The sequence below is a fragment of the Syngnathoides biaculeatus genome, chromosome 2, assembly GCF_019802595.1.
Source record: "Syngnathoides biaculeatus isolate LvHL_M chromosome 2, ASM1980259v1, whole genome shotgun sequence".
NCBI classification, from domain to species: domain Eukaryota; kingdom Metazoa; phylum Chordata; class Actinopteri; order Syngnathiformes; family Syngnathidae; genus Syngnathoides; species Syngnathoides biaculeatus.
Genome location: NC_084641.1, coordinates 28,982,139 through 29,005,778, shown reverse-complemented (window position 1 = coordinate 29,005,778; position 23,640 = coordinate 28,982,139). Strand labels below are relative to the sequence as shown.

General features: G+C 46.9%; 1 protein-coding gene across 3 annotated transcripts in view; it reads left to right on the top strand.

Moving 5' to 3' along the window:
• tmcc1a (transmembrane and coiled-coil domain family 1a) overlaps window positions 1-23,640 on the top strand; it is a 54,479-nt gene that overhangs the window by 11,302 nt on the left and 19,537 nt on the right. For 2 of the 3 annotated variants that reach the window (XM_061845651.1, XM_061845656.1), the window contains one exon: window positions 1,015-1,397. In XM_061845651.1, coding sequence (XP_061701635.1) covers window positions 1,146-1,397 — 252 coding nt within the window. In that variant the 5' untranslated portion in view covers window positions 1,015-1,145. Of the gene's footprint in view, window positions 1-1,014; window positions 1,398-22,124; window positions 23,606-23,640 lie in introns of those variants that run through there. The other variant, XM_061845666.1, reaches the window with a different exon arrangement.

The following is a 23,640-nucleotide window of genomic DNA, read 5'->3' as shown; positions in this document are numbered from 1 at the left end:
TGCTAACACTAATGCTAACGCTACCGCTGCCGTGCAGGGCCGGTATTAAAAAAAAAAAAAAAAACATACTGGTAAAAATCACTGAGACATGGCAGCAATACGCTAGTGCACCGCTAACAGGGCTGGACCGGTAAAAGTCAACTCCTCGCCACATATATTCCACACCTCACCGAGTACATTTGTAAAGGAAATACCATCTGGTACATACATAAGCCGCACCTGTGTAAAAGCCACAAGTGCTCACATTGAAACACAAGATATTTACAGAAAGATGATACACTGAGAGTTTAACGCTAGTGCCGCCGCGCTAACATTAATGCTAACGCTAGCGTTGCCATGCAGGGCCGGTATAAAAAAAAAAAAAAAAACATACTGGTAAAAATCACTGAGAAATGGCAGTAACATGCTAGCACAGCGCTACAGGGCCGGACCGGTAAAAGTCACTTCCTCGCCACATATATTCCACACCTCACTCAGTACATTTGGAAAGGAAATACCATTTGGTACATACATAGGCCGCACCTGTGTAAAAGCCGCGAGGGCCCACACTGAAACACGAGACATTTACAAAGAAAGACGGTACACATCGAGTTTAACGCTAGCCCAGCCGTGCTAACGCTGATGCTAGCAGGGCCGGTTAAAAAAAACATACTGGTAAAAATCACTGAGACACAGCGCTAAGACGCTAGCGCAGCGCTAACAGGGCCGGACCGGTAAAAGGCAGTTCCTTGGCACGCACCTTTTCCATTTGAGTGCGCCCTTGCGGCCGCTGGAAAAAAATGCACAAATTAGCCGCATCCCCGCATAAACCGCAAGCGTGTGTATAAAAGTTGCGGCTTATAGGCCGTAAATTCCAGTATTTTGGGAAACTTCACGTTCCTGAGTGCTAAACCGACCCCGCCGTCTACGAACAGGCAGGTTCGTTTTCAGACTTTTGATTTAGTTTTAGAGTCCCATCCATTCGTCACATCGCCACAGTCCCATATCGGTCTTCCTCTTCATCTTTCTCTGTAGTTTCAGCAGGTCGCCCCTCGCGCCGCCCCGCCTCCGAGGCCCCCTCGAGGCCCCGCTTTCCCGACCGGGACCGGCACGGCGGACCCGCAGAACTCGGCGCGGCCGACCTGGGGTGCGGCCCCGCCGGCGTGATGAGGCGCGGGACCAGCCTGCAGAGCAGGCGCAGCAAGGGCTCGGGATCCGGGAGCGGAGACCGGGACCCGCTCTTGAAAGGGAGCCCGCAAGCCCCGCACCGCCGCTACACGCACGACCCGCAGCAGCACGCCGGCCGCCCGCGCTCCTCGTCCAGCACCGATACCGCGCCCAGTAGCCCCGCCCCCGGGTGCGCGGCGGGGGAAACGGTGCTGTCGTCGGGGTACCAGTCCACGGATGAGACGGACCGGGTGAGTGACTCCTCGAGGCTGTCCTTCCTGAAACTCGGTTTTTGCCACCTCGCTAATTATGTCTGATTGTCACAATGGCACCTCCAAGAAAATAATATGAAATTCTTGAAAAAAATTATTTTTATGCCATTTGACAAAATGAAATAATTTTGGTGATCCTGACTGACCTGAAACAGGAAGTTTGATTTGACTTCAGACAGTGAGGGAAAAACTTCTGACTTCAACTGTAGACGGCTGGATGGAGGGACGGATAGAGTCCAAGTCCATTGCCCAAGCCGCTTATCCTCACAAAGGTTGCGGGAGTGCCGGAGCCTCAGGTAGGGAGATACCAGTACAGGTAAAGCGTTGGCCTCACAGTTCCGAGGACCTGTGTTGAGTCCCCGGGGCCCCGCCTGTGTGGAGTTTGCATGTTCTCCGCCGTGCCCTGTGTGGGTTTTCTCCGGGTGGGCACTCCGGTTTCCCCGCACATCCCCAAAAACATGCAACATTAATCGGACGCTCTAAATTGCCCCTAGGTGAGATTGTGATTGCGGCCGTTTGTCTCTACGCGCCCTGCGATTGGCTGGCGACCAGTTCAGGGTGTGACCTGCCTCCTGCCAGCACTCCCCGCGACCCTCGTGGGGATAAGCGGCAAAGAAAATGTTGAAGTGGTTGCCAGCTAATCGCCGGGCACGTAGAAACCAACAACCATTTCTGTCCCCAATGACTGTGTGTTTTTGGGATTTGGGAGGAAACTGGAGCACCCGGAGAAAAGCCACGCAGGGCACGGGGTACAACGTGCAAACTCCACCCGGGCGGGGGCCCGGGGACTGAACCCAGGTCCTCGGAACTGTGAGGCGAACGCTATCTCCCAACTGAAAATAGCCGGGATGGGCTCCGGCACTCCCGCAAGCTTTGCGAGGATAAGCGGCATGGGCAATGGGCGGGGCTGGGATTTGACCGGCAGCTAAGTCGAGGTTGTTCCTGCGCCTGTTCCCGAAAGTCAGCTGGGGTAGGCTCCGGCTCACCCATGAACCCAAAACCACACGAGTGCCTTAGAAAATGGACGACGCGTGGGCGGTTTCCTGCTTTGAGAGGGACTGTTGGGTCTGTCCGTGGGCTAGAGGGCGCTGTTGCATCAGTTAGAGTGAGGTCCGCGTGGTTGGTTGCACAGCTGAGCCTTGGTCAGCTTTTGTTTCTTTTTTTCCCTCCCGTCTCGCTTCGAAGACGGTCGGCTCACGTCGCATTCTTTGCATTGAGACTTGACGCGTTCAAACTGCGGTGGGGAAAGAAGAAGAGTGAAGTCACCGCCCAGCCCATTTCCTGTTTCCTCAAATGACACAAATCATTTTGTTTATCATTGGAAAAAAAAAATAAGCGTCGCCGTCATTGGCGGATCGCCGTCCACAAATTCCTGGATGGTTTTTGCCATACTCGGCGATTCAAGATGATCCTGATTCCGAGAATGTTTGGAATTTGAAAATATCGTGAATTCTATCAATCCGTTTTCCGAGCCACTTATCCTCACAAGGGTCTCGGGAGTGCTGGGGCCTATCCCGGCTAACTTTGGGTGAAATGCAGACCCTGAACGGGTCTCCATCCAGTCGCAGGGTTCGGTACCCGCTCAGAGACGATGCCTGTACTGCGGTGCCTCGGTTCTCGCACACAATCTGTAAAACTGCATTCACGATGGCCCTCCCTGACCGTTTTCCTCGCCATCCCAGCCCGTCTGCCCCGCGTTTGTTTTACCGCGACTTTTTCGATCTGCGCCAGTCTTCCTTCACCCTTCTCTTACCTGCGGCCCAGTTGCCGCAGTTACCCTGAAACTCGCATCCCGGAACTACAATCTCGCCCACACTTGTGCTTACCGTAGCAACAGAGCAGGTGTTTCAGCATCCCACTTGTTAGAACAGGTTCGGGGTTGCGTGACTCTGGACAAAGGTCATCATCAAGACTTTGTTTTTGTTTCCGGTTCGTCGACATTTTTTCTCCCAGCGTTCCTGTTTCCTCTTTCTCCCCTCGCAAGCCCCCCTGTCATGTTCGGGAGGTATTACAGACGGTCCCTCCTCCTCCTCCTCCTCCTCCTCACCGTCCTCCCTTGTCCCCTCCCCTCATCGGCAAGGAAGCAGGAGGCGACCTTGCCTCCCGCGAGATGAGTGAGAACGCCGGCTTTGCGCGCGACAGCCGTCTCGTCGGCGGCGGTGCGTTTTAGCGTCGCGGGCGCGTTTGCGCGGCTCAAATGTCAAATCCTGCGCGGCAAAACCTTTGTTGCACGTGTGCGCGTGCCTCGGGACCGAGGGCGACACAGCCGTGCTGTCCTTTTTTTTTTTTTTTTTTTTTACCCGGTGCGCTCGCCCTCATCTTTCCGTCTCAGTCCTCGAGCGTTTGCGCCGGGAGGCGTCCGCGGTCCGGATCCGAAATGTGTGAACACGGACGGCGCAGTCGTGTACGTTGAAGGTGAAATCGGGGTAGAGGAGTGAAGCGGATGGTGGAGCGGTGGAGCGGCGGTGGCGTCGGGGAAGATGGTGCAGCGCTTCAGTCTTCGCGGACAGCGTTCCAAGGTGAGGTCGCGTTTATTGTCGCGCAGCTTCTCGTCCGCTCTGGGCGGGAAAACATTCCGACAGCTTCTAACCCTCCTGAACTCCTGGAAGAGTTGACGTACGATTGGATTGGAACACCTTTCCAGTTTTGCACTTCTCTGCGGAGACAACCACTACTTTATTCGTGTACTCACTGTAGTGGTTCCGTCACTCTGCACTGTTTGTATTTCTGTTGTTGTGCAATACTTGAGAACTATCTGCAGTTTTTGCGCAGACTGTCGTACTACAAGTCACTTAATTTCCCGAGGACTGTGTCACTGTATCAGCGTTACCACATTAGCGGTAAGCTTTCATTCCGTAGTGTATGAAATGTATTCATTTCTCACAATACCTGTCCGTTGTCGTACTGGAGCGGTTCCGACTACCGGAGACAAATTCCTTGTGTCTTTTGACATACTTGGCAAATAAAGATGAGTCTGATTCTGAGATCGGGTGAAAGTTCACGTACATTTACCCAGCCTTAAAGTTTTCTTTGATCTGCAGTTGTCGTTCTGCTTTGCATCGCTTGTTATCGCGACTTGTTAAAGTCTTCTTCCTTTCCTTTCGGCTTGTCCCGTTAGGGGTGGCCGCAGCGTGTCATCTTTTCTCCATCTAAGCCGATCTCGTGCAGCTTCCTCTCTAACCACCAACTTCCCTCACAACATCCATCAACCTTCTCTTTGGTCTTCCTCTCGCTCTCTCTTCCTTGACAGCTCCATCCTCGTCACCCTTCTACCAATATACTCACTCTCGCTCGTCTGGACTTGTCCAAACCAAGTCTGCTCTCTCGAACCTTGTCTCCAAAACATCCAACTTTGGCTGTCTCTCAAACGAGCTCATTTTTAATCCTATCTGACCTGGTCACTCCGAGCAAGAACCTCAACATCTTCATTTCTGCCACCTCCGGTTCTGCTTCCTGTTGTCTCTTCAGCGCCACGGTCTCTAATCCGTCCATCATGGCCGGCCTCACCGCTGTTTTATAGACTTTGCCCTTCATCCTAGCGGAGACTCTTCTGTCACATAGAACACCAGACACCTTCCGCCAACTGCTCCACCCCGTTTCTTCACTTCCTTACCACAGTCTCCATCGCTCTGGATTGCTGACCCCAAGTATTTGAAGTCATCCACCCTCGCCATCTCTTCTCCCTGGAGCTTCACTCTTCCCCCTCCACCCCTCTCATTCACGCACATATATTCTGTTTTACTTCGGCTAATCTTCATTCCTCTCCTTTCCAGTGCGTGCCTCCATCTTTTTAACCGTTCCTCCGCCTGTTCCCTGCTTTCACTGCATATCACAATATCATCTGCGAACATCATAGTCCAAGGGGAATCCAGTCTAACCTCGTCTGTCAGCCTATCCATTACTACCGCAAACAGGAAGGGGCTCAGGGCGGATCCCTTGATGCAGTCCCACCTCCACCTTAAACTCTTCTGACACACCGCTGTTCTGCTGCCCTCATCCATGTCCTGTACTATTCTAACATATTTCTCCACCACAGCAGACTTGCGCATGCAGTACCAGTTCCAGTTCCTCTCTTGGTACTCTGTCGTAGGCTTTCTCGAGATCCACAAAGAGACAATTTGGCTTTTTCTGACCTTCTCTGTACTTTTCCACGATCATCCTCAAGGCAAATAATGCATCTGTGTGTGTTAAAATTAGTTCCAAAATTCCAAATTGTCACGTCCAAAATGATAACGCGTTCCCAGACATCAGCAATAGTTCAAAAACCCATTACCCTTGATTGCTGATTCCAAAACTAGCTCATAAACTTCGCGTGTAACTATAATGAGGTGAAAGATTCTCCTCAGAGCGGATCCCTGATGCAGTCCCACCTCCGCGTTAAATTCTTTTGACCCACCTACGGCACATCTCACCGCTGTTCTGCTCCCCTCACACACGTCCAAATGGAAGGAACTTGACGAACCCGACTTGCTGAAGTGATCAAGTGCAAAACTTTTCAACAGATCGATGTCCCGAGCAGCATTTGGGAGCATTTAAGTTGCTGTTTGAAAAGTGCCCCGGTGCGGGACGCGTTTGCCCCTTGGCGGCGGTTCCGTTCAACAGACCTCTGGTGCGGTTCTGTTCAGCCTGCGGGATTCAACGCAATTAGCTGTGCGTTAATTGACGGATTCCGCCCTCCTCCCCCAGTCACGTGTTGCGCTGGTGTAACGTTATTTCCCACTCGGTGACGATGCGGGAGACGCCGATGTCGCCGGAAGGTACAAAATCCGTTCGAGCCTTTGCGTGTGGTGAGCGTGATCCTCTCCAGGGTCTGCAGATCCTCTCCTCACAGTCAGCACCTGAAACAGGTTCGGGGGTGGCGAGGGCCCATCTTCGTCCCCAAGGCAAAATCACCGCGTGCCCACTTGTCTTTCTGCTCCTCCTTTGTGTGTCTTGTCACCCCCTCGATTTGGATTTCACGCGAATTGCCTCCGTTTTACACTTCCAAGGCACCACATGTGACTTATCGTTACAAAATAATATCTCCCTGTCCGAACGTGACCTCCTCCTTTCCCGCTACTCAGTGGCCTAATTTACTGAGATCATGAACGTTAATGAAGTATTGGATCATTTACATTAATCACAATAACTTTTGGATTTAACGCGGCCAGCAGATGACTTGTCTGAACTGTAATCTTAAAATGAGAACTCTGTCGGTCTTTCCGTCTCAGCAGGATTTCACACAAAACAACAACAATTCCGAGCACATCTGCTTCACGAGTCTTAGGTTGGGGGTTTGAATCTGGACTTCGGTGTTCTGTGTTGAGTTTGCTGGTTTTTATTTGCTACTCTGGGAATGTTTTCCACTGTGATTTGACGGGCGCGAATGCACCCGTGCGCCTTTGCACTTGCAAATCTGCAAAAAAAATCACCCGCGTGAAATTTCTTACGAGTAGAAATACATAGATATTGAAAGGCGTCGCTTATTTTGTGTAGTCTTGACCAGTGTTCCCTCTAAGCTGCGCCACTGCGCAATTACGCACTTGTCGCACACTCTCGGCGCACATGAAAACCGATCCAGCACACGGAACCACAGCCTGATATCTTTTGTCTATCTTGTCTCTGCCGCTCAGCCTACTTCGACTTCCTCGTTGACCTGACACGCCCCCCCCCCCCTCCGCTCTTAAAGGGCTACACTCATAATTACAAACACAACACCCACCCGCAACTTTATATCTGCGGGCATGACTGCTGGACCACACCCGTGACTTTATATCTGCGGGCATGACTGGCCACACCCGTACGTTTTTCATACGTGAGCGACTGGAGTAGGTCAACGCGACCAAACCGTAGCGTTCACGGAGATAAGCTAAGGGATGACGAGATGCTTTATGTTATTTCATAAGTAAGAGCGCTGGAGCCTATCCCAGCTGTCAACGGGGCAGGAGGCGGGGAACACCCTGAACCGGTCGCCAGCCAATCGCAGGGCACATGGAGACAAACAGCCGCACTCACAATCACACCTATGGGCAATTTAGAGTCTTGTCAAAGCGCTGGTAAAACACGTTTGGCCTTGAGTCATTGTAAACACTCAGAGTAGCACGCGGCCAAGTCAAACAAGTTAGTTTCGATTGACTTTGAGCACACGTGCACGCACGCTCACAGAACAAGAACGTGTTCAATCGGAATGTTGACGCACGTGCGCTCCCTCCGCACTAGCGTTGATGTCATCCAGCACTTGTGTTTGCCAAGCAAATTGCCGTGCGCATGCGTGTTCAGGCTTTGCTTGACATCGGGCCTAAGAAGCGATGGCGGCGTTAAAGTCGGGCCAGGTAACGGCGTACATTTTAAGCAAAAACTAAATATATTTCTTAAATTATTTCATTATATAAAGTATTTAAACTATACATGTGTTTCTACTATGCAGATTTTCATCAGGAAAAGCTAAAAAAAAAAAGCTTTAAAAAGCCAATTTTTTTAGGCTTGGAACGCATTATTTCTTTTTCCATTAATTGCAATGAGAAATATCGATTTGGATTTCGAACAAATCACTTCTCGAACCACATTCCGGAACGAATTGCGGTCGAGAACCGAGGTTGCGCTGTAATGTAATGCGCTAGTAGTCATCAGTGCTGGTTGAGGGAGTTTTAGTTGCTTAAAAAAAACTGATTTTGCTTCAAAAGGCATCCAAGACCAGGAGGGGAGTTCAAGGGCACAAGACAAAAACCGAATTGCGATTTGCTTCCGACCTCTACAAAAAGTCAAGTGCTGTATGTCCCATCTCGCACCTTCCGAGAGCTTTCCGTCACCGGTTTGCTTGCCGGTCAACTTCTCATGTCGCGCGTTCAAATCTTCTTTGATTTGATTTTGCTTTTCGGCGCGAGTTTACGCGGCCCGGCATCGGCGTCGCAAACAACGGCGTGAAAGGGGACGGACGCTGTTCGTCTCTCTTTTCCACATCAACTTGTGTGTTGACGCTAGTTTTTTATGTCAAGCTGCGTTTTTAAACGGCAAAGCTTCCTTTCACTTTCATGTGCGCTGACAAAAATATGAATCCTGAAACCCTGACAAAAAAACTATGCAAGCGGTTTTGGCATGAAAGTCAATTTCCTTTCGCCGGTTGTCGGACCGCGGCGTTACCCGGGTTACTGTTTCACTTCAAAGAGGACGAGCCAAAGGATTGTGTTGTGTTGTTTGCATGATTTTTTTTCAGCTTTCTTCTTCTGCGCTTGAACTCCCTCCTGTGCTCGGATACCTTGTGAAGCAAAATCATCCCTTAACCAACACTGATGACTATTAGCACATCAAATGACAGTACAACCTCGGTTCTCGACCGCAATCCGATCCAGAAGGCAGGTCGAGAAGTGATTTGTTCAAAATCCAAATCACTATTTCCCATTACAATGAATGGAAAAAGAAATAATGCGTTCCAAGCCTAAAAAAAATTGGCTTTTTAAAGCATTTTTTTTTAGCTTTTCCTGATTATAATGCATAGTAGAAATACATGTATAGTTTAAATACTTTATACTTTAATACTTTTTCATGCCAAAGAAGATGTGAACGCGCGAGATGAGAATTTGACCGGCAAACCGGTGACCGAAAGCTCTCGGAAGGTGCGAGATGGGACATACAGCACTTGACTTTTTGTAGAGGTCGGAAGCAAATTGCAATTCGGTTTTTGTCTTGTGCGCTTGAACTCCCCTCCTGGTCTTGGATGCCTTTTGAAGCAAAATCAGTTTTTTTAAGCAACTAAAACTCACTGATGACTATTAGCGCATTACATTACAGTACAACCTCGGTTCTGGACCGCAATTCGTTCCGGAATGTGGTTCGAGAAGTGATTTGTTCGAAATCCAAATCACTATTTCCTATTACAATGAATGGAAAAAGAAATAATGCGTTCCAAGCCTTAAAAAATTGGCTTTTTAAAGCATTTTTTAAGCTTTTCCTGATAATAAACTGCATACTAGAAATACATGTATAGTTTAAATACTTTATATAATGAAATAATTTAAGAAATATATTTATTTTTTGCTTAAAATGTACACTTTAGTAGTATAGTAGGCTACGCTGGGAGTGCGTTGCCGTATCTGGACTCGGCCTCCAGCCTTGTAAACTTTTTTTTTTTAATTAACAAAAGTGCAGAATAACTTGAAACAAGCAATAATGAGGGGGAAAAAATCTTAAGAAAAATAGTTTATTTTTACAAAAAGTAACATACAAAACACTCTAAATTGCCCCTAGGTGTGATTGTGAGTGCGACAGTAGTCTTGTCTCGATGTGCCCTGCGATTGGCTGGCAACCAGTTCAGGGTGTACCCCCGCCTCCCGCCCGTTGACAGACGGGATAGGCTCCAGCACTCCCTGTGACCCTCGTGAGGATAAGCGGCAAAAGAAAACGGATGGACGGATAAGATACAAAAACATTAAGTCGTAAATGGAGTTAACGAAAAATGCAGAAATGCGAATGGAACAGAGCATGACTTGGGTGGGGGGGTGAGTCGCCCCCTTGGAAGTTCTTATCTTGTCCCAAAGAACTGATCCAGTGTCACTTCTTTGGAGCCGCGATTCGGGGTTCATAGTCCTCAATAGGAAGAAAAAACTACCGGGACACGTCTGCGTACAGAGGCCGCGTCATACACAATAACGTTGTGTTACTTCCGGGTTTGGTCGGGGGGCGTTCGAGTACCAATTTCCGTTCAAAAACCGATTTGTTCGAGAACCGAGTACTCACCGTATTCCGGTTTGACTTTTGGGACCGGCGTGACGAAGAGGGGCCGGTTTTAGGGAACGCCGTGGACGCGTGCAGCCGTCCTCGTGTCAGCGGGACGTTCGGAGTCGCGGGGAAATGGGAAATAGCAAGCCGCGAGGTTCAAAATCCGTTTAAGTCCCTTTTGACGCGCTTCGGCTTCATTTCTTCCGCAGCTTTTAAAAGACTTCTGCCCCGGCGTTGCCTCGACTTTACTGATCCGTGACAAATGTACAGCGGAGGGATCATTTCCGTGAAAAATCAGGAGTCTACCTTTTATGATTGCTTTTAGGAGTTGAAGTTGAAGTGACGGCGCGTTAAAGTTGATTGCGTCGGCGTAAAGTCATGCGCCGGTACTGCCGACTGCACATGTGTCAGCATCGAGTCACTTTGTGGCGTTATTTCGGGCCCGCAGCTGGTTCTTCCTCTTCCACAAGAGCGAGCATGCGGGAGTCCGCAACCTGCGGTGTTTTCACAGCCGTCGCGGGGGTCGACACGTGTCGGGTCGCCCAGGATGTTCCGCTCAACTCCGACCCACATGTTCGCCGTCCTCGGGGGGTTCAGTGAGTCCCGGCGAGGGTGCCGTGAGAGATCGTCGGGGAAGTGATCCGATTTCCCTTCGTTTGTGGACAAAATCTGAATTCGTCGAAAGCAATGACTTTGGGAATCTGCTCCGGCGGCAGGCCTGAGCGCTAACGCAGTAAAACCTTGTTCCCATTCGTTTCTTTTGGAAGTCAGGAGAGACCAGATAATTGCTCTTATCTTATCTCATGATTACTTCAGTCTTCTTTTCCTTTCGGCTTGTCCCGTTGGGCTCGCCACAGCGTGTCATCTTTTTCCATCTAAGTCCATCTCGTGCTTCTTCCTCTCTTAACGCCACCTTCCCTCACAACGTCGTTCTCTCTCCTCCTTGGTAGCTCCATCATTACCAATCCTCCTACCGATTTGCTCACTCTCTCGCCTCTGGACATGCCCAAACCATCCAAGTCTGGTCTCTCGAACCTTGTTCCTTCCAAAACATCCAACTTTGGCTGCCCCTCCCTCTAATGAGCTCATTTCTAACCCTATCCAAGCGAGAACCTCAACATGTTCATTTCCGCCACCTCCAGTTCTGCTTCCTGTGGTCTCTTCAAGTTCCACGGTCTCTAATCCGTCCATCTTGGCCGGCCTCACCCCCGTTTTATAACCTTTGACCTCCTTCATCCTAGCAGAGACTCTTCTGTCGCACTTTAGATGAACGCTTTGTGAATTTGTTTGCCGCAGTCCTTACGCCGGACGCCCTTCCTGACGCAACCCTCAGCAGTTATCCGGGCTTGGGACCGGCCTACAGATTGCACTGGCTTGTGCGCCCCCCCCCCCCCCCAAGTGCTGCGTTTTATCATCATTTATCATTTTTATTTTATCATTACTTCAGTATTCATACTTTTTGTGACATCTGTCGACCGAAATTTTCTCTCGTTACTAAATTACACGCTGAGAAGAGCGCTAGTCTTGCCGCACTCTTCTCTGGATTCTGTCTTGATCTCAAATCTCTCTCCTGCCTTCCTCACTGCGCATAAGAAAATTATATTATAATTAGGATATTAGAAGAAGGAGGAAGGAGGGAGGAAGGAAGGAGGAAGAAGGGGGGGAGGAAGGAGGAGGAGGGGGAGGAGGGGGGGGAGGAGAAGGAAGGAGGGAGGAAGAAGGAGGGAGGAAGAAGGAAGGAGGAAGGAGGAAGGGGGAGGAGGAGGGAGGAGGAAGGAGGAGGAAGAAGGAAGGAGGGAGGAAGAAGGAGGGAGGAAGGAGGAAGGGAGAGGAGGGGGAGGAGGAGGGGGAGGAGAAAGGAAGGAGGGAGGAGGAAGGAGGAGGAGGGGGAGGAAAGGAGAAGGAGGGAGGAAGGAGGAAGGGGGAGGAGGGGGAGGAGAAAAAGGAAGGAGGAAGAGGAAGGAGGAGGAGGAGGAGGAGGAGGGAGGAGGAAAGGAAGAAGGAAGGAGGAAGGGGGAGGAAGGAAGAGGAGGAAAGAAGAAGGAGGGAGGAAGGAGGAGGGAGGAAGGAGGAAGGGGGAGGAGGGGGAGGAGAAAAAGGAAGGAGGGAGGAGGGGGAGGAAAGAGGAAGGAGGGAGGAAGGAGGAAGGAGGGAGGAAGAAGGAGGGAGGAAGGAGGAAGGGAGAGGAGGGGGAGGAGGAGGGGGAGGAGAAGGAAGGAGGGAGGAGGAAGGAGGAGGAGGGGGAGGAAAGGAGAAGGAGGGAGGAAGGAGGAGGGAGGAAGGAGGAAGGGGGAGGAGGGGGAGGAGAAAAAGGAAGGAGGGAGGAGGGGGAGGAAAGAGGAAGGAGGGAGGAAGGAGGAAGGAGGGAGGAGGAAGGAGGGAGGAAGGAGGAAGGGGGAGGAAGGAGGGAGGAAGAAGGAAGGAGGAAGGAGGAAGGGGGAGGAGGGGGAGGAGGAAAGGAAGAAGGAAGGAGGAAGGAGGGAGGAAGAAGGAGGGAGGAAGGAGGAAGGGAGAGGAGGGGGAGGAGGAGGGGGAGGAGAAGGAAGGAGGGAGGAGGAAGGAGGAGGAGGGGGAGGAAAGGAGAAGGAGGGAGGAAGGAGGAAGGGGGAGGAGGGGGAGGAGAAAAAGGAAGGAGGAAGGAGAAGGAGGAGGAGGAGGAGGGGAGGAGAAGAAGGAGGGAGGAAGGAGGAGGGGGAGGAAAGGAGAAGGAGGGAGGAAGGAGGAGGGAGGAAGGAGGAAGTGGGAGGATGTTTCTTATAAAAATGAATTAGGGATTATTGTATTAAAGAGGAATGATTATTAGTATTAATTAGTTATTATAAGGATTCAGTAGGATTAAGTGGTTATTAATGATTTATAATAAGGATGTATTAGTTATTGTTCTTCTTGGGTGGGAGGAGAAGGAAGAAGGAAGGATTCAGTCTTCTCTTAAGATTATTTCTTAATTATTAAGTGAGAGGATTGTTATTATTATGGGATTATAATTAAGGATTTATTATTATTGATTTTCTTGTTATAAATTTATAATTATTATTAATTATTATTTATTAAGGAGGAATGTTATTATTGGGAGGCTAAAAAGGATTATTAAGGATTAATTATTATTATTGTTATTAATTATTTATTAATTATTAATTATTTATTAATTATTTATTAATTATTAATTATTTATTAATTATTAATTATTTATTAATTATTAATTGTTATTATTGTTATTAATTATTATTATTGTTATTAATTATTTATTAATTATTTATTAATTATTTATTAATAATTATTTATTAATTATTAATTGTTATTATTGTTATTATTATTGTTATTAATTATTTATTAATTATTATTATTGTTATTAATTATTTATTAATTATTTATTAATTATTAATTATTTATTAATTATTAATTGTTATTATTGTTATTAATTATTTATTAATTATTTATTAATTATTAATTATTTATTAATTATTAATTATTTATTAATTATTTATTAATTATTACTTGTTATTAATTATTTATTAATTATTTATTAATTATTAATTGTTATTATTGTTGTTATTATATTAATATTGAATTATTAATTATTTATTACTAATTTTTATTAATTATTCATTTCTTATTGTTCTTCCTTCTTCTTCTTCCTTCTTCTTCTTGTTCTTCTTCTTGTTCTTCTTCTTGTTCTTCTTCTTGTTCTTCTTGTTCTTCTTCTTGTTCTTCTTGTTCTTCTTCTTGTTCTTCCTTCTTCTTCTTCCTTCTTCTTCTTCCTGTTGTTCTTCTTCTTGTTCTTCTTCTTCTTGTTCTTCTTCTTGTTCTTCTTCTTGTTCTTCTTCTTGTTCTTCTTCTTGTTCTTCTTCTTGTTCTTCTTGTTCTTCTTGTTCTTCTTGTTCTTCTTCTTGTTCTTCTCCTTCCTTCTTTCTTCTTCCTTCTTCTTCTTGTTCTTCCTTCTTCTTCCTTCTTCCTTGTTCTTCTTGTTCTTCTTCTCCTTCCTTCTTCCTTCTTCCTTGTTCTTCTTGTTCTTCTTCTTCCTCCTTCCTTCTTCCTCCTTCTTCTTCCTTCTTCTTCTTCCTCCTTCTTCCCTCCTCCTTCTTTCTTCCTTCTTCTTTCTTCCTTCTTCCTTGTTCTTCTTGTTCTTCTCCCCCTTCCTTCTTCCTTCTTCCTTCTTCTTCTTGTTCTTCCTTCTTCTTCCTCCTTCCTCCTTACTCCTTCCTTCTTCCTCTCCTCCTTCCTTCTTCTTCTCCTCCTTCCTTCTTTCTTCCTCCTTCCTTCTTCCTTTTTCCTTCTTTCTTGTTCTTCTTGTTGTTTTTCTCCTTCCTTCTTCCTTCTTCTTCTTGTTCTTCCTTCTTCTTCTTCCTGTTGTTCTTCTTCTTGTTGTTCTTCTTCTTCCTCCTTCCTTCTTCCTTCTTCGTCTTCTTCTTCTTCTTCTGATTCTTCATCACGTTTAGCATTTTCTTCTGCTTTCCCCGGTCGGCGGCCCGGCGTCTCGGACACACGGAGGTCGAGCTCACGCCGCTGCCACTCCCTGCCCCGTCGATCTCGTTGGAGTGGATCTGATGAATTATTGATGAGGCTTCGGATGGCTGAGCTCCACTCTGCTCCACTGACCCACTTAGGATGCCGCTGCATGCAAATCTGATGACAATTTCTGGGGAATTTCATCTTGTTTTCTCTCCGCTAATGGACAGGAGGCTTCTTTCCTAATGCGTGCGACAGTCGGAGACACGCAGACACGGGCTTCGTGTGATTGTCGCCATTTTTCTCAACTTCTCCTCCTCTAATTTGTTCCCTCACTCCTTATGATTTATTGCAATATACGGAATAGTATGTCTGTCAGTCAGGAGTATGATAATAATGGCGCGGGGAAGACTTGTTTTTGTGGAAACGGCTGCTGTCGGAGAAGCAGAAGCTCACTGTTGTGCGATATTTTTAGCTTTAGCACCCCTTAGTGGAGTAAAAATGGAACACTCTGGTCCCGGATTTGGCAGGAGTTACTTCATATTCTGATCCCGACTTCACCGTTCAGGGTTTCCCGACCCTTTATTGATTTTTACGCGGCAGAAATCTCACAGGATACAAGTCAACAAAAATGACCTCAAAAGTATGAATTTTGAAATGATCTCAATTTACTGACACATCCATCCATCCATCCATTTTCTTAGCTGCTTATCCTCACCAGGGTCACGGGAGCGCTGGAGCCTTTCCCAGCTGTCAACGGGCAGGAGGCGGGGTTACACCCCGAACTGATCGCCAGCCAATCGCAGGGCACATGGAGACAAACAGCCGCACTTACGTTCACACCTATGGGCAATTTAGAGTGTCCAATTCTTCTTCTTCTATACGCCACGGTATCCCTGCTTTTCCGATTATTTGATGTTCGCAGTAAATACTGGTCGCAACAAGCCTTCGACATGCAGCAGGGACCCTCACTAACATTCGTTTTTAGTCACAGCTAACGAAGATTGTTTCAGATTTATCACTAATGACCATGTGCTCCATTTCAACACAAACAAAATATAATATAATAACTCAACCATCATTAAATGGAGGAATGAGATCGGTTGATCTACCGCAATTTCCGGCCTATAAGCCGCGACTTTTTTCACACGCTTTCAACCCTGCGGTGATGCGGCTAATTTGTGCATTTTTTCTAACGGCCACAAGGGGGCACGTGAGCAGAAACAGTAATTGTGACATACATGCGTGGAAGTGACGTTAACTGGCATGCCGGTGTGTTTTTTTTTTTTTTTTAACTGGCCCTGTTCGTGCTGCGCTAGTGTTAGCGCTGTGCTAGCGTGTTGCTTCTGTATTACTGCTGCATCTCAGTGATTTATGTTTTTTTTTAACTAGCCCTGTTAGTGCTGTGCTAGTGTTAGCGCTGTGCTAGCGTGTTGCTGCTGTGTTACTGCTGCGTCTCAGTGATTTAGGTATAATTTGTTTTTGGCCACCGGCCCTATTAGTGCTGTGCTATACCGTTACCGGTGTGCTAGCGTATGGCTGCTGTGTTACTGCCGCGTCTGAGTGATTTAGGTATGTTTTTTTTAAGCGGCCAGTTAGTGCTGTGCTACCTTGTTGCTACTGTGTAGCTGCCGTGGCTGTTTTTTTTTTTTTAAACCGGCCCTCGTAGCACTGTGCTAGTGTTAGCGCTGTCCTAGCGTGTTGCTGCCGTGTTACTGCCCTGTCTCAGTGATTTTTACCGGCATGTTTTTTTTTAACCGGCCCGGTTAGTGCTGTGCTAGCGTGTTGCTGATGTGTAGCGTCTGCGGCTGTTTTTTTTTTTTTTAAGAAGCCCTATTAGCGCTGTGCTAGTGTTAGCAGTGTGCTAGCGTGTTGCTGCTGTGTGACTGCCATGTCTCAGTGATTTTTACCGGTCTATTTTATTTTTAACCGGCCTGTTTTCACCGTGCTAGCGTGTTCCTGCTGTGTTACTGCTGCGTCTCAGTGATTTAGGTATAATTTGTTTTTGGCCACCGGCCCTATTAGTGCTGTGCTATACCGTTACCGGTGTGCTAGCATATGGCTGCTGTGTTACTGCCGCGTTTGAGTGATTTAGGTATGTTTTTTTTAAGCGGCCAGTTAGTGCTGTGCTACCTTGTTGCTACTGTGTAGCTGCCGTGACTGTTTTTTTTTTTTTAAACCGGCCCTCTTAGCACTGCGCTAGTGTTAGCGCTGTCCTAGCGTGTTGCTGCCGTGTTACTGCCCTGTCTCAGTGATTTTTACCGGCATGTTTTTTTTTTTTTAACCAGTTAGCGCTGTACTAGCGTGTTGCTGACGTGTAGCGTCCGTGGCTGTTTTTTTTTTTTTTTTAAGCAGCCCTATTGGTGCTGCGCTAGTGTTAGCAGTGTGCTAGCGTGTTGCTGCTGTGTTACTGCCATGTCTCAGTGATTTTTACCGGTCTATTTTATTTTTAACCGGCCTGTTTTCACCGTGCTAGCGTGTTGCTGCTATTTTACTGCCGCATCTCAGTGATTTAGTTTTTTTTTTTTTTTTGTAGCCCGCCCTGTTAGTGCTGTGCTACCATGTTGCTACTGTGTAGCATCCGCGGCTGTTTTTTTTTTTTTTGTTTGTTTTTTGTTTTTTTTACCAGCCCTGTTCGTGCTACCGTGTTGTTGCTATGTTAAGCTAAGCTAAGGTATTAAAACTTTGAAAACTCTTCCTGTGAGAGTTCTGTGATTTCCTTTACAAATGTACCGGGTGAGGCTTATATTCAGGTGCGCTCTGTAGGCCGGAAATGACGGTGATTTGATGTGACAAAATCCAAAAAGAGCCTGAGCAAGTCTACACCCGTATCTGGAGCGTATGAAATTCTGAGTTTACATTTGAGTTGGATGAAAGTTCCAAAGCGGCTTCTATTATGTTGTTGAGTTATCAGAACAGGTGAAGCATGAAATGAAAAGGGCGGCGGGGGGGTAGAAAGAAAGAAAGAATTCCATCGCCGAGCGCAGATAACAACTTTCATTCCTTCTTATCGTTTCAGTTTATGAAATTGACTTCTTCGGCTGGCTCAGCCGTCCGGACGGCACCGAGGCCTGGTGAGAAAGTCGGAAGCGAGCCTGGATTTATGCCCAAAGTAATGAGGCCGGTACAAATAATCTGTCGGGGCTAAAAAAAAAGTGGGATTGATTCTCCCCCCCCCCCCCCTCCCCAATTTCCCTTATGAAACGGGTGCCCCCGCGTCCGGGCCAGTGCTGCGCCACGGCACTCTGGGTTCCCTGGCCCGGACCGACTCTGTATTTTGGGCCGGTGCCCTTCCTCTTTCAACATTTGCATAACCACAATGGACCGAGTGTAAACAAATTCTGCTCGGCCAACACCGAACGGCAGCGCGCGGGGACCCGCGGCGCCTGCGCACGATCCATAAAATGGAAAAAGAGAAAAATCAAAGTGCTTGATCTTTTTTTTTTTCTTTGTTTGTTTCTTGATATTTAAGCAGGCCGTGTAGCTTTCATCAAAGGGGCGGTGCTAATGGCTGGAAGATTGCGTCATTCATCTTGTTTTTTTTTTTTTTTTTTTTTTTTTACCCACGACGTCCTTATTGGTAATGTGAAACCGGGATTAGCGTCTCACAAAGATTCTCTGTTGAGCGCCGGGTGTCTCTCCCCAACCGTGGAAGAGTTTTACTCAGTCCCGAAATTGTCGCAGCTGCCAGTCACGCTTATCTGTTTTTGGTGGTCGCAACTGCTCCTTGTTTGGGTTTTGTTACCCTGTTGGTTTTTCTTCCCCGTCACGGTAATTGGACTTGGCCACGAAACGGGCTCATCTGTGATCCGGTTTGTCGTCGTGGGCCGTGTGTGTAAAGAGCTCAGCAGTTTATGTGCGGAGGCCTCGCCTGGACTTGCAAGAAAGCTTAAGACGGCAGGCCCCGGACCCTGAGTCACGTTTTTGCCTTGTGTCTCGGCTTGGAATAATCCCGAGTGCGCGTTTCACAGAGCTCTCGCTCTTTTACCTCGGCGTCAAACCTCCACGGCGACGCCGATTCACACTCGCAACGTCATTTGTATTCGCGAGAAATGAATAAGATGTCAATAATGAGACTTGATGAACAGCACCGAAGTAAAGGTAGCCGTGGACTGGTATTGAACGCAACCTCCTTGTGAATGGCGTTCAAACTCTGTTGGGATTGTTTGAGCCAAGACCGGGGGAACGTCGTTGACCTGCGCGGACAGCTAAGACCGACGTCGTTGACCCGCGGGGACGAGACATAGCGTCATTTACGGCCTACAAACCGTGACTTTTCTCACACGCTTTCAACCCTGCGGTTTCTGCGGTGATGCGGCGTGAGCGTTAGTCTCGGCGCTAGTGTTAGCGCACCTGGTTATCAGCCTCAGTACACAGAAAGCGTTTAACGCCAGCGCTGTGCTAATGCTAGCACCGCACTAACGCTAGCTAGTTGCCAACACTAGCACGGTGCAAATGTTAAACGCTTTCTTATAACCGGGTGCGCTAACACTAGCGCCGTGCTAACACTAGCGTTGCGTTGAACTTTTTGTGTATTGAGCTTTATAACCAGGTGTGGTCTGTGGGGCGGGAATGACGGTAGTTGTGGATTCAATTTAGCAATTGATTGAATGATATGCAAAGTACCAGCCTGAAGTTCAATGAGATAGTCAGGGTGGCCTAAAACTACATCGTAAAGTCATCTCCATTTGTGTTTATGCGCGCGTGTCATTTTTTGTCGCAAACCTTTGAATGTATCACTGTAACTAAATCCATGAATCCGCGTTGTTTACTCGAATGGAGGCTGATTGAAGGAGCCATTTTTCTCAGGGGCCGGGATGGAACTAAGAGCGTGTGGATAAAAGAAATCCCAATATCCTGTAATATATATTTCAAAATATTCCGTACCATTTTATCGGACCTATCCATCCAGTTTCTTTGGCGCTTATCCTCATTCGGATCACTCGGTGGAGCTGCAGCCTATCCCAGCTGGTTTTGGGCGAGAGGCGGGGTCCAACCTTTACTGGTTGCCAGTCAATCGCAGACTTTTATCCTCGTATCCATCAATCATACCGTATATGAATTCCTGCCATCAGCATTTTGCGTTTCGTCTGTGATCGTCACCCCCCCCCCCGTCGGTCCGGATCCGACAATTTGTCACTGCATATTCACCGTGCTATTCACAGTATGTTATTAAGCCGGCTAGCATGTGAAGAAGCGCTGAGTCACCCCGAAAGATTGAATATTCCTCGACTGACGGGAAACCGCTGGGGAGCAAATCGCCTCCACACGGCGCCTGGAGTGTCGCTGGGCCCTGGGCGGACAATGTTTGGAATTCCTTCATCTCAGAAAGCAAGATGGCGGTTGAAAGACCACTGCTGAGTTCCCCAAACAGATGACTTGCGTGCGTATGGAAGCGTATTGCTGCTACACCCCAAAAAAAGTCACTATCACGTTGTAACGTGATGTGGTTCACGATATAACGTGGATGTTTCATGTTATAATGTGGTTAATTACACGTTATAATGTGAATTATTTCATGTTATAACATGAAAGGTTTCACGTTATAACATAATTCATTCCATGTTATAGTGTGAAACTTTCATGTAATAACATGATATGCTCTACGTTATAACGCGATTCATGTCATGTCATGTCAAAGATTCGCTTCACGTAATGACGTAGAAAATAGTCAATAAATATATTTTACCCCGCTCTTCAACCCACCCCCCCAAAAGGCAATTACTTCCGGTTCTACTACATTACTACGTGTTCTTGCTCCATGCGTGAGAGGCAATCTTCGGGAACACCAAGACTCCGTAAAAAGCTCACCAAATCCACGTTTTGTGCAGCACCACAGGGTCGCAACAAGTTGACGCCAACTTTTCAGGTTATAACGTAAAACTTATTGGGTTTTACCGTGATGTGTTTCACGTTATAACGTGATAAGTTACATGTTATAACATACTTCATTTCATGTTATAACATGAAACCTTTCATGTTATAATGTGAAATGAATTGTTATAAACTGAAATGATTCACGTTATAACGTGTGATGAATTGTTATAAACTGAAATGATTCACGTTATAACGTGTAATTCACCACATTACAACGTGAAACATGTTATAACATGAAACATCCTCATTAAAACGTGAAAAATATCACATATCACAAGTTGACGCCAACTTTTCAGGTTATAACGTAGAACTCATTAGGTTTTACCGTGCTATGTTTCATGTCATAACGTGATAAATTACATGTTATAACGGACTTCATTTCATGTTATAACATGAAATGTTTCATGTTATAATGTGAAATGAATTGTTATAAACTGAAATGATTCACGTTATAACGTGTAATGAATTGTTAGAAACTGAAATGATTCACGTTATAACGTGTAATTCACCACATTACAACGTGAAACATGTTATAACATGAAACATCCTCATTAAAACGTGAAAAATATCACATATCACAAGTTGACGCCAACTTTTCAGGTTATAACGTAGAACTCATTAGGTTTTACCGTGCTATGTTTCATGTCATAACGTGATAAATTACATGTTATAACGGACTTCATTTCATGTTATAACATGAAATGTTTCATGTTATAATGTGAAATGAATTGTTATAAACTGAAATGATTCACGTTATAACGTGTAATGAATTGTTATAAACTGAAATGATTCACGTTATAACGTGTAATTCACCACATTACAACGTGAAACATGTTATAACATGAAACATCCTCATTAAAACATGAAAAATATCACATATCACAAGTTGACGCCAACTTTTCAGGTTATAACGTAGAACTCATTAGGTTTTACCGTGCTATGTTTCATGTCTAACCCGTGATAAATTACATGTTATAACGTACTTCATTTCATGTTATAACATGAAACGTTTCATGTTGTGATGTGAAATGAATTGTTATAACCTGAAATGATTCACATTATAATGTGTAATTAACCAGATTATAATGTGAAACATATCATGTAAATCCCTTAATCGACGTTATATACTCGAATGAAGGCTGATTGAAGGAGCCATTTTTCTCAGGGGCCGGTATGGAGCTAAAACCTCGTGGATAAAATAAATCTCAATATGCTGCAATATATAAACAGCCTAAAAATATTCCGTACCATTTTACCATTATTTTACGTTATGTTAACGTGTAATTAAACACATTATATAGTGAAACATATGTTATAACATCCTCATTATAACGTGAAGCATATCAGGTTATAACGTGATAAACGTGGATTTGTTGAGCTTTTTACGGAGTCTTGATGTTCCCGAAGATTGCCTCTCACGCATGGAGCAAGAACATGTCGTAATGTAGTAGATTTCTAATTCGAGAATTCTCAAGATTATTTGTAAGAAATCCCAATATGCTGCAATATGTAAACAGCCTAAAAATATTCCGTACTATTTTACCATTATTTTACGCTACGTTAACATGTAATTTACCACATCATAACGTGAAACATATGATATGACATGAAACATCCTCATTATAACGTGAAACATATCACGTTATAACGCGATAGCGACTTTTGTGTGTGTGTGTGTGGCAGCAATACGCTTCCGTACATGTGCGTCTAGAGCCAGTTTAGCATTTCTCTGGTGTGCATGCGCCACTAGTGAGTCTCATCGTCCCGCGACGCTATGACTTGTTGTGGTCTGTCGGAGCGGCACAATGCACCCTTGCCGCACTCTCCGTGCAAGTGGGTCTCGTTCTTATATAAGCAGCCCTTTCCCCAAATCCTCCCTTCACCCCCGGCCCCCCTGACTGCTCATTAAAGCCCGCATTCAGTCGGCACTTCGGAGCAGTCCGGCGTCGCCCTCGACCCGCCTGAAACTTCCCTTTCTTGCCGATGTGTATGTTTTTGTTCAATTGAGTGTCCGTGTCGGACAACTGAGCCCAATGGACGCGTTCTAATCCGCCTTTATTAATTTTGTTTGAAAGTAGATCAGTTCACTTTGTGGTAATTCTCTCGAGAACTAGAATAGCGGCCTTGTCATGGTGAGGCCATCAAGCATATGGAGTTCTGAATGGCTGCCTTGTCATCAGCCGTCACACGACTTGATAAACTTTCGTGCCGCCACCCCCCCGGGTGGGTTTCCTCCGTCTGGCCCAATGTTTACCGTCCACGCCTAAAATTGGATGTAAACAACCAATATTGCGATTCGAAGCTCATGTTCTGTTCCGGCAAGTGGCTGAAGGGGGAATTGGAGGCCGGGGGTCAGCAGCGGGTGGTTCATTAGTGCAAGATCACTCCGCAAACTTTATTGGCTGTGACAACGTTGAGATCATCGAAAAAAAGGAAGGAAGCGGTGGCGGCTTCTCCCTTTCTTTCCACTTAATGGGGTGACTGTTTCGGAGCCGAGCTCGCCCGGAACGTCCATCCAAATGAAAGCCCCCCCCCTACTCGCACGAAGCTTTTTTTTCTCAACGGCTCAGCGCTGCCTCGTTCACTCCGTTGCCCTCTCGGCAAAGGTTCCCCGCGGGCTCCCCCCGCCGCTCTCACATTCGTCGTCTGGGTCTCCGCCTCTTTCCGAGGATTTGACGTCTCCCCTCATGCAGTCCCAGGAGACTTCATCTGATTACCCGGCGAGGTCTGGCCATTGATGCGAGCCGTCTGCTGGACCTGCGCCTTCGTTGAAGTTCCGCGGGCTCGGCTACGTTTGAGCATACATGGAGTGGTTGCGGCTCGCCCACATCGGGCCGCTTAGTCGCGGCGCGTAGGGTTCGACAGTTTTGGGATATTTTGTCACTAGAAACGCGAAAGGGTCGGCACTTGTTTGCCGTCGAGAGGAGTCTTTGTCTGGTGCGCTTTTGAGTCAAGTGGGCAATGAAGTGGATCTATCGTGAGTGAGTGATGAGCGGTCGGCTGGAGCCGCGTTCGTCCCCTCCCCGCCGACTGCCGCCGTTCCCTGCGGACGGCGCTAAAAGAGAGGCAGGACCAACAGGATTATCATCCTGCGCGTGGATCTTCTCGGCATGGAGGTCATCCTCAGCCTGGTAACCGCCGACACCTCTCCGCCTGCCACCCCCACCACCGTGAGTCCCTCCCGCAATTTAGTCTTCGCCGCCAT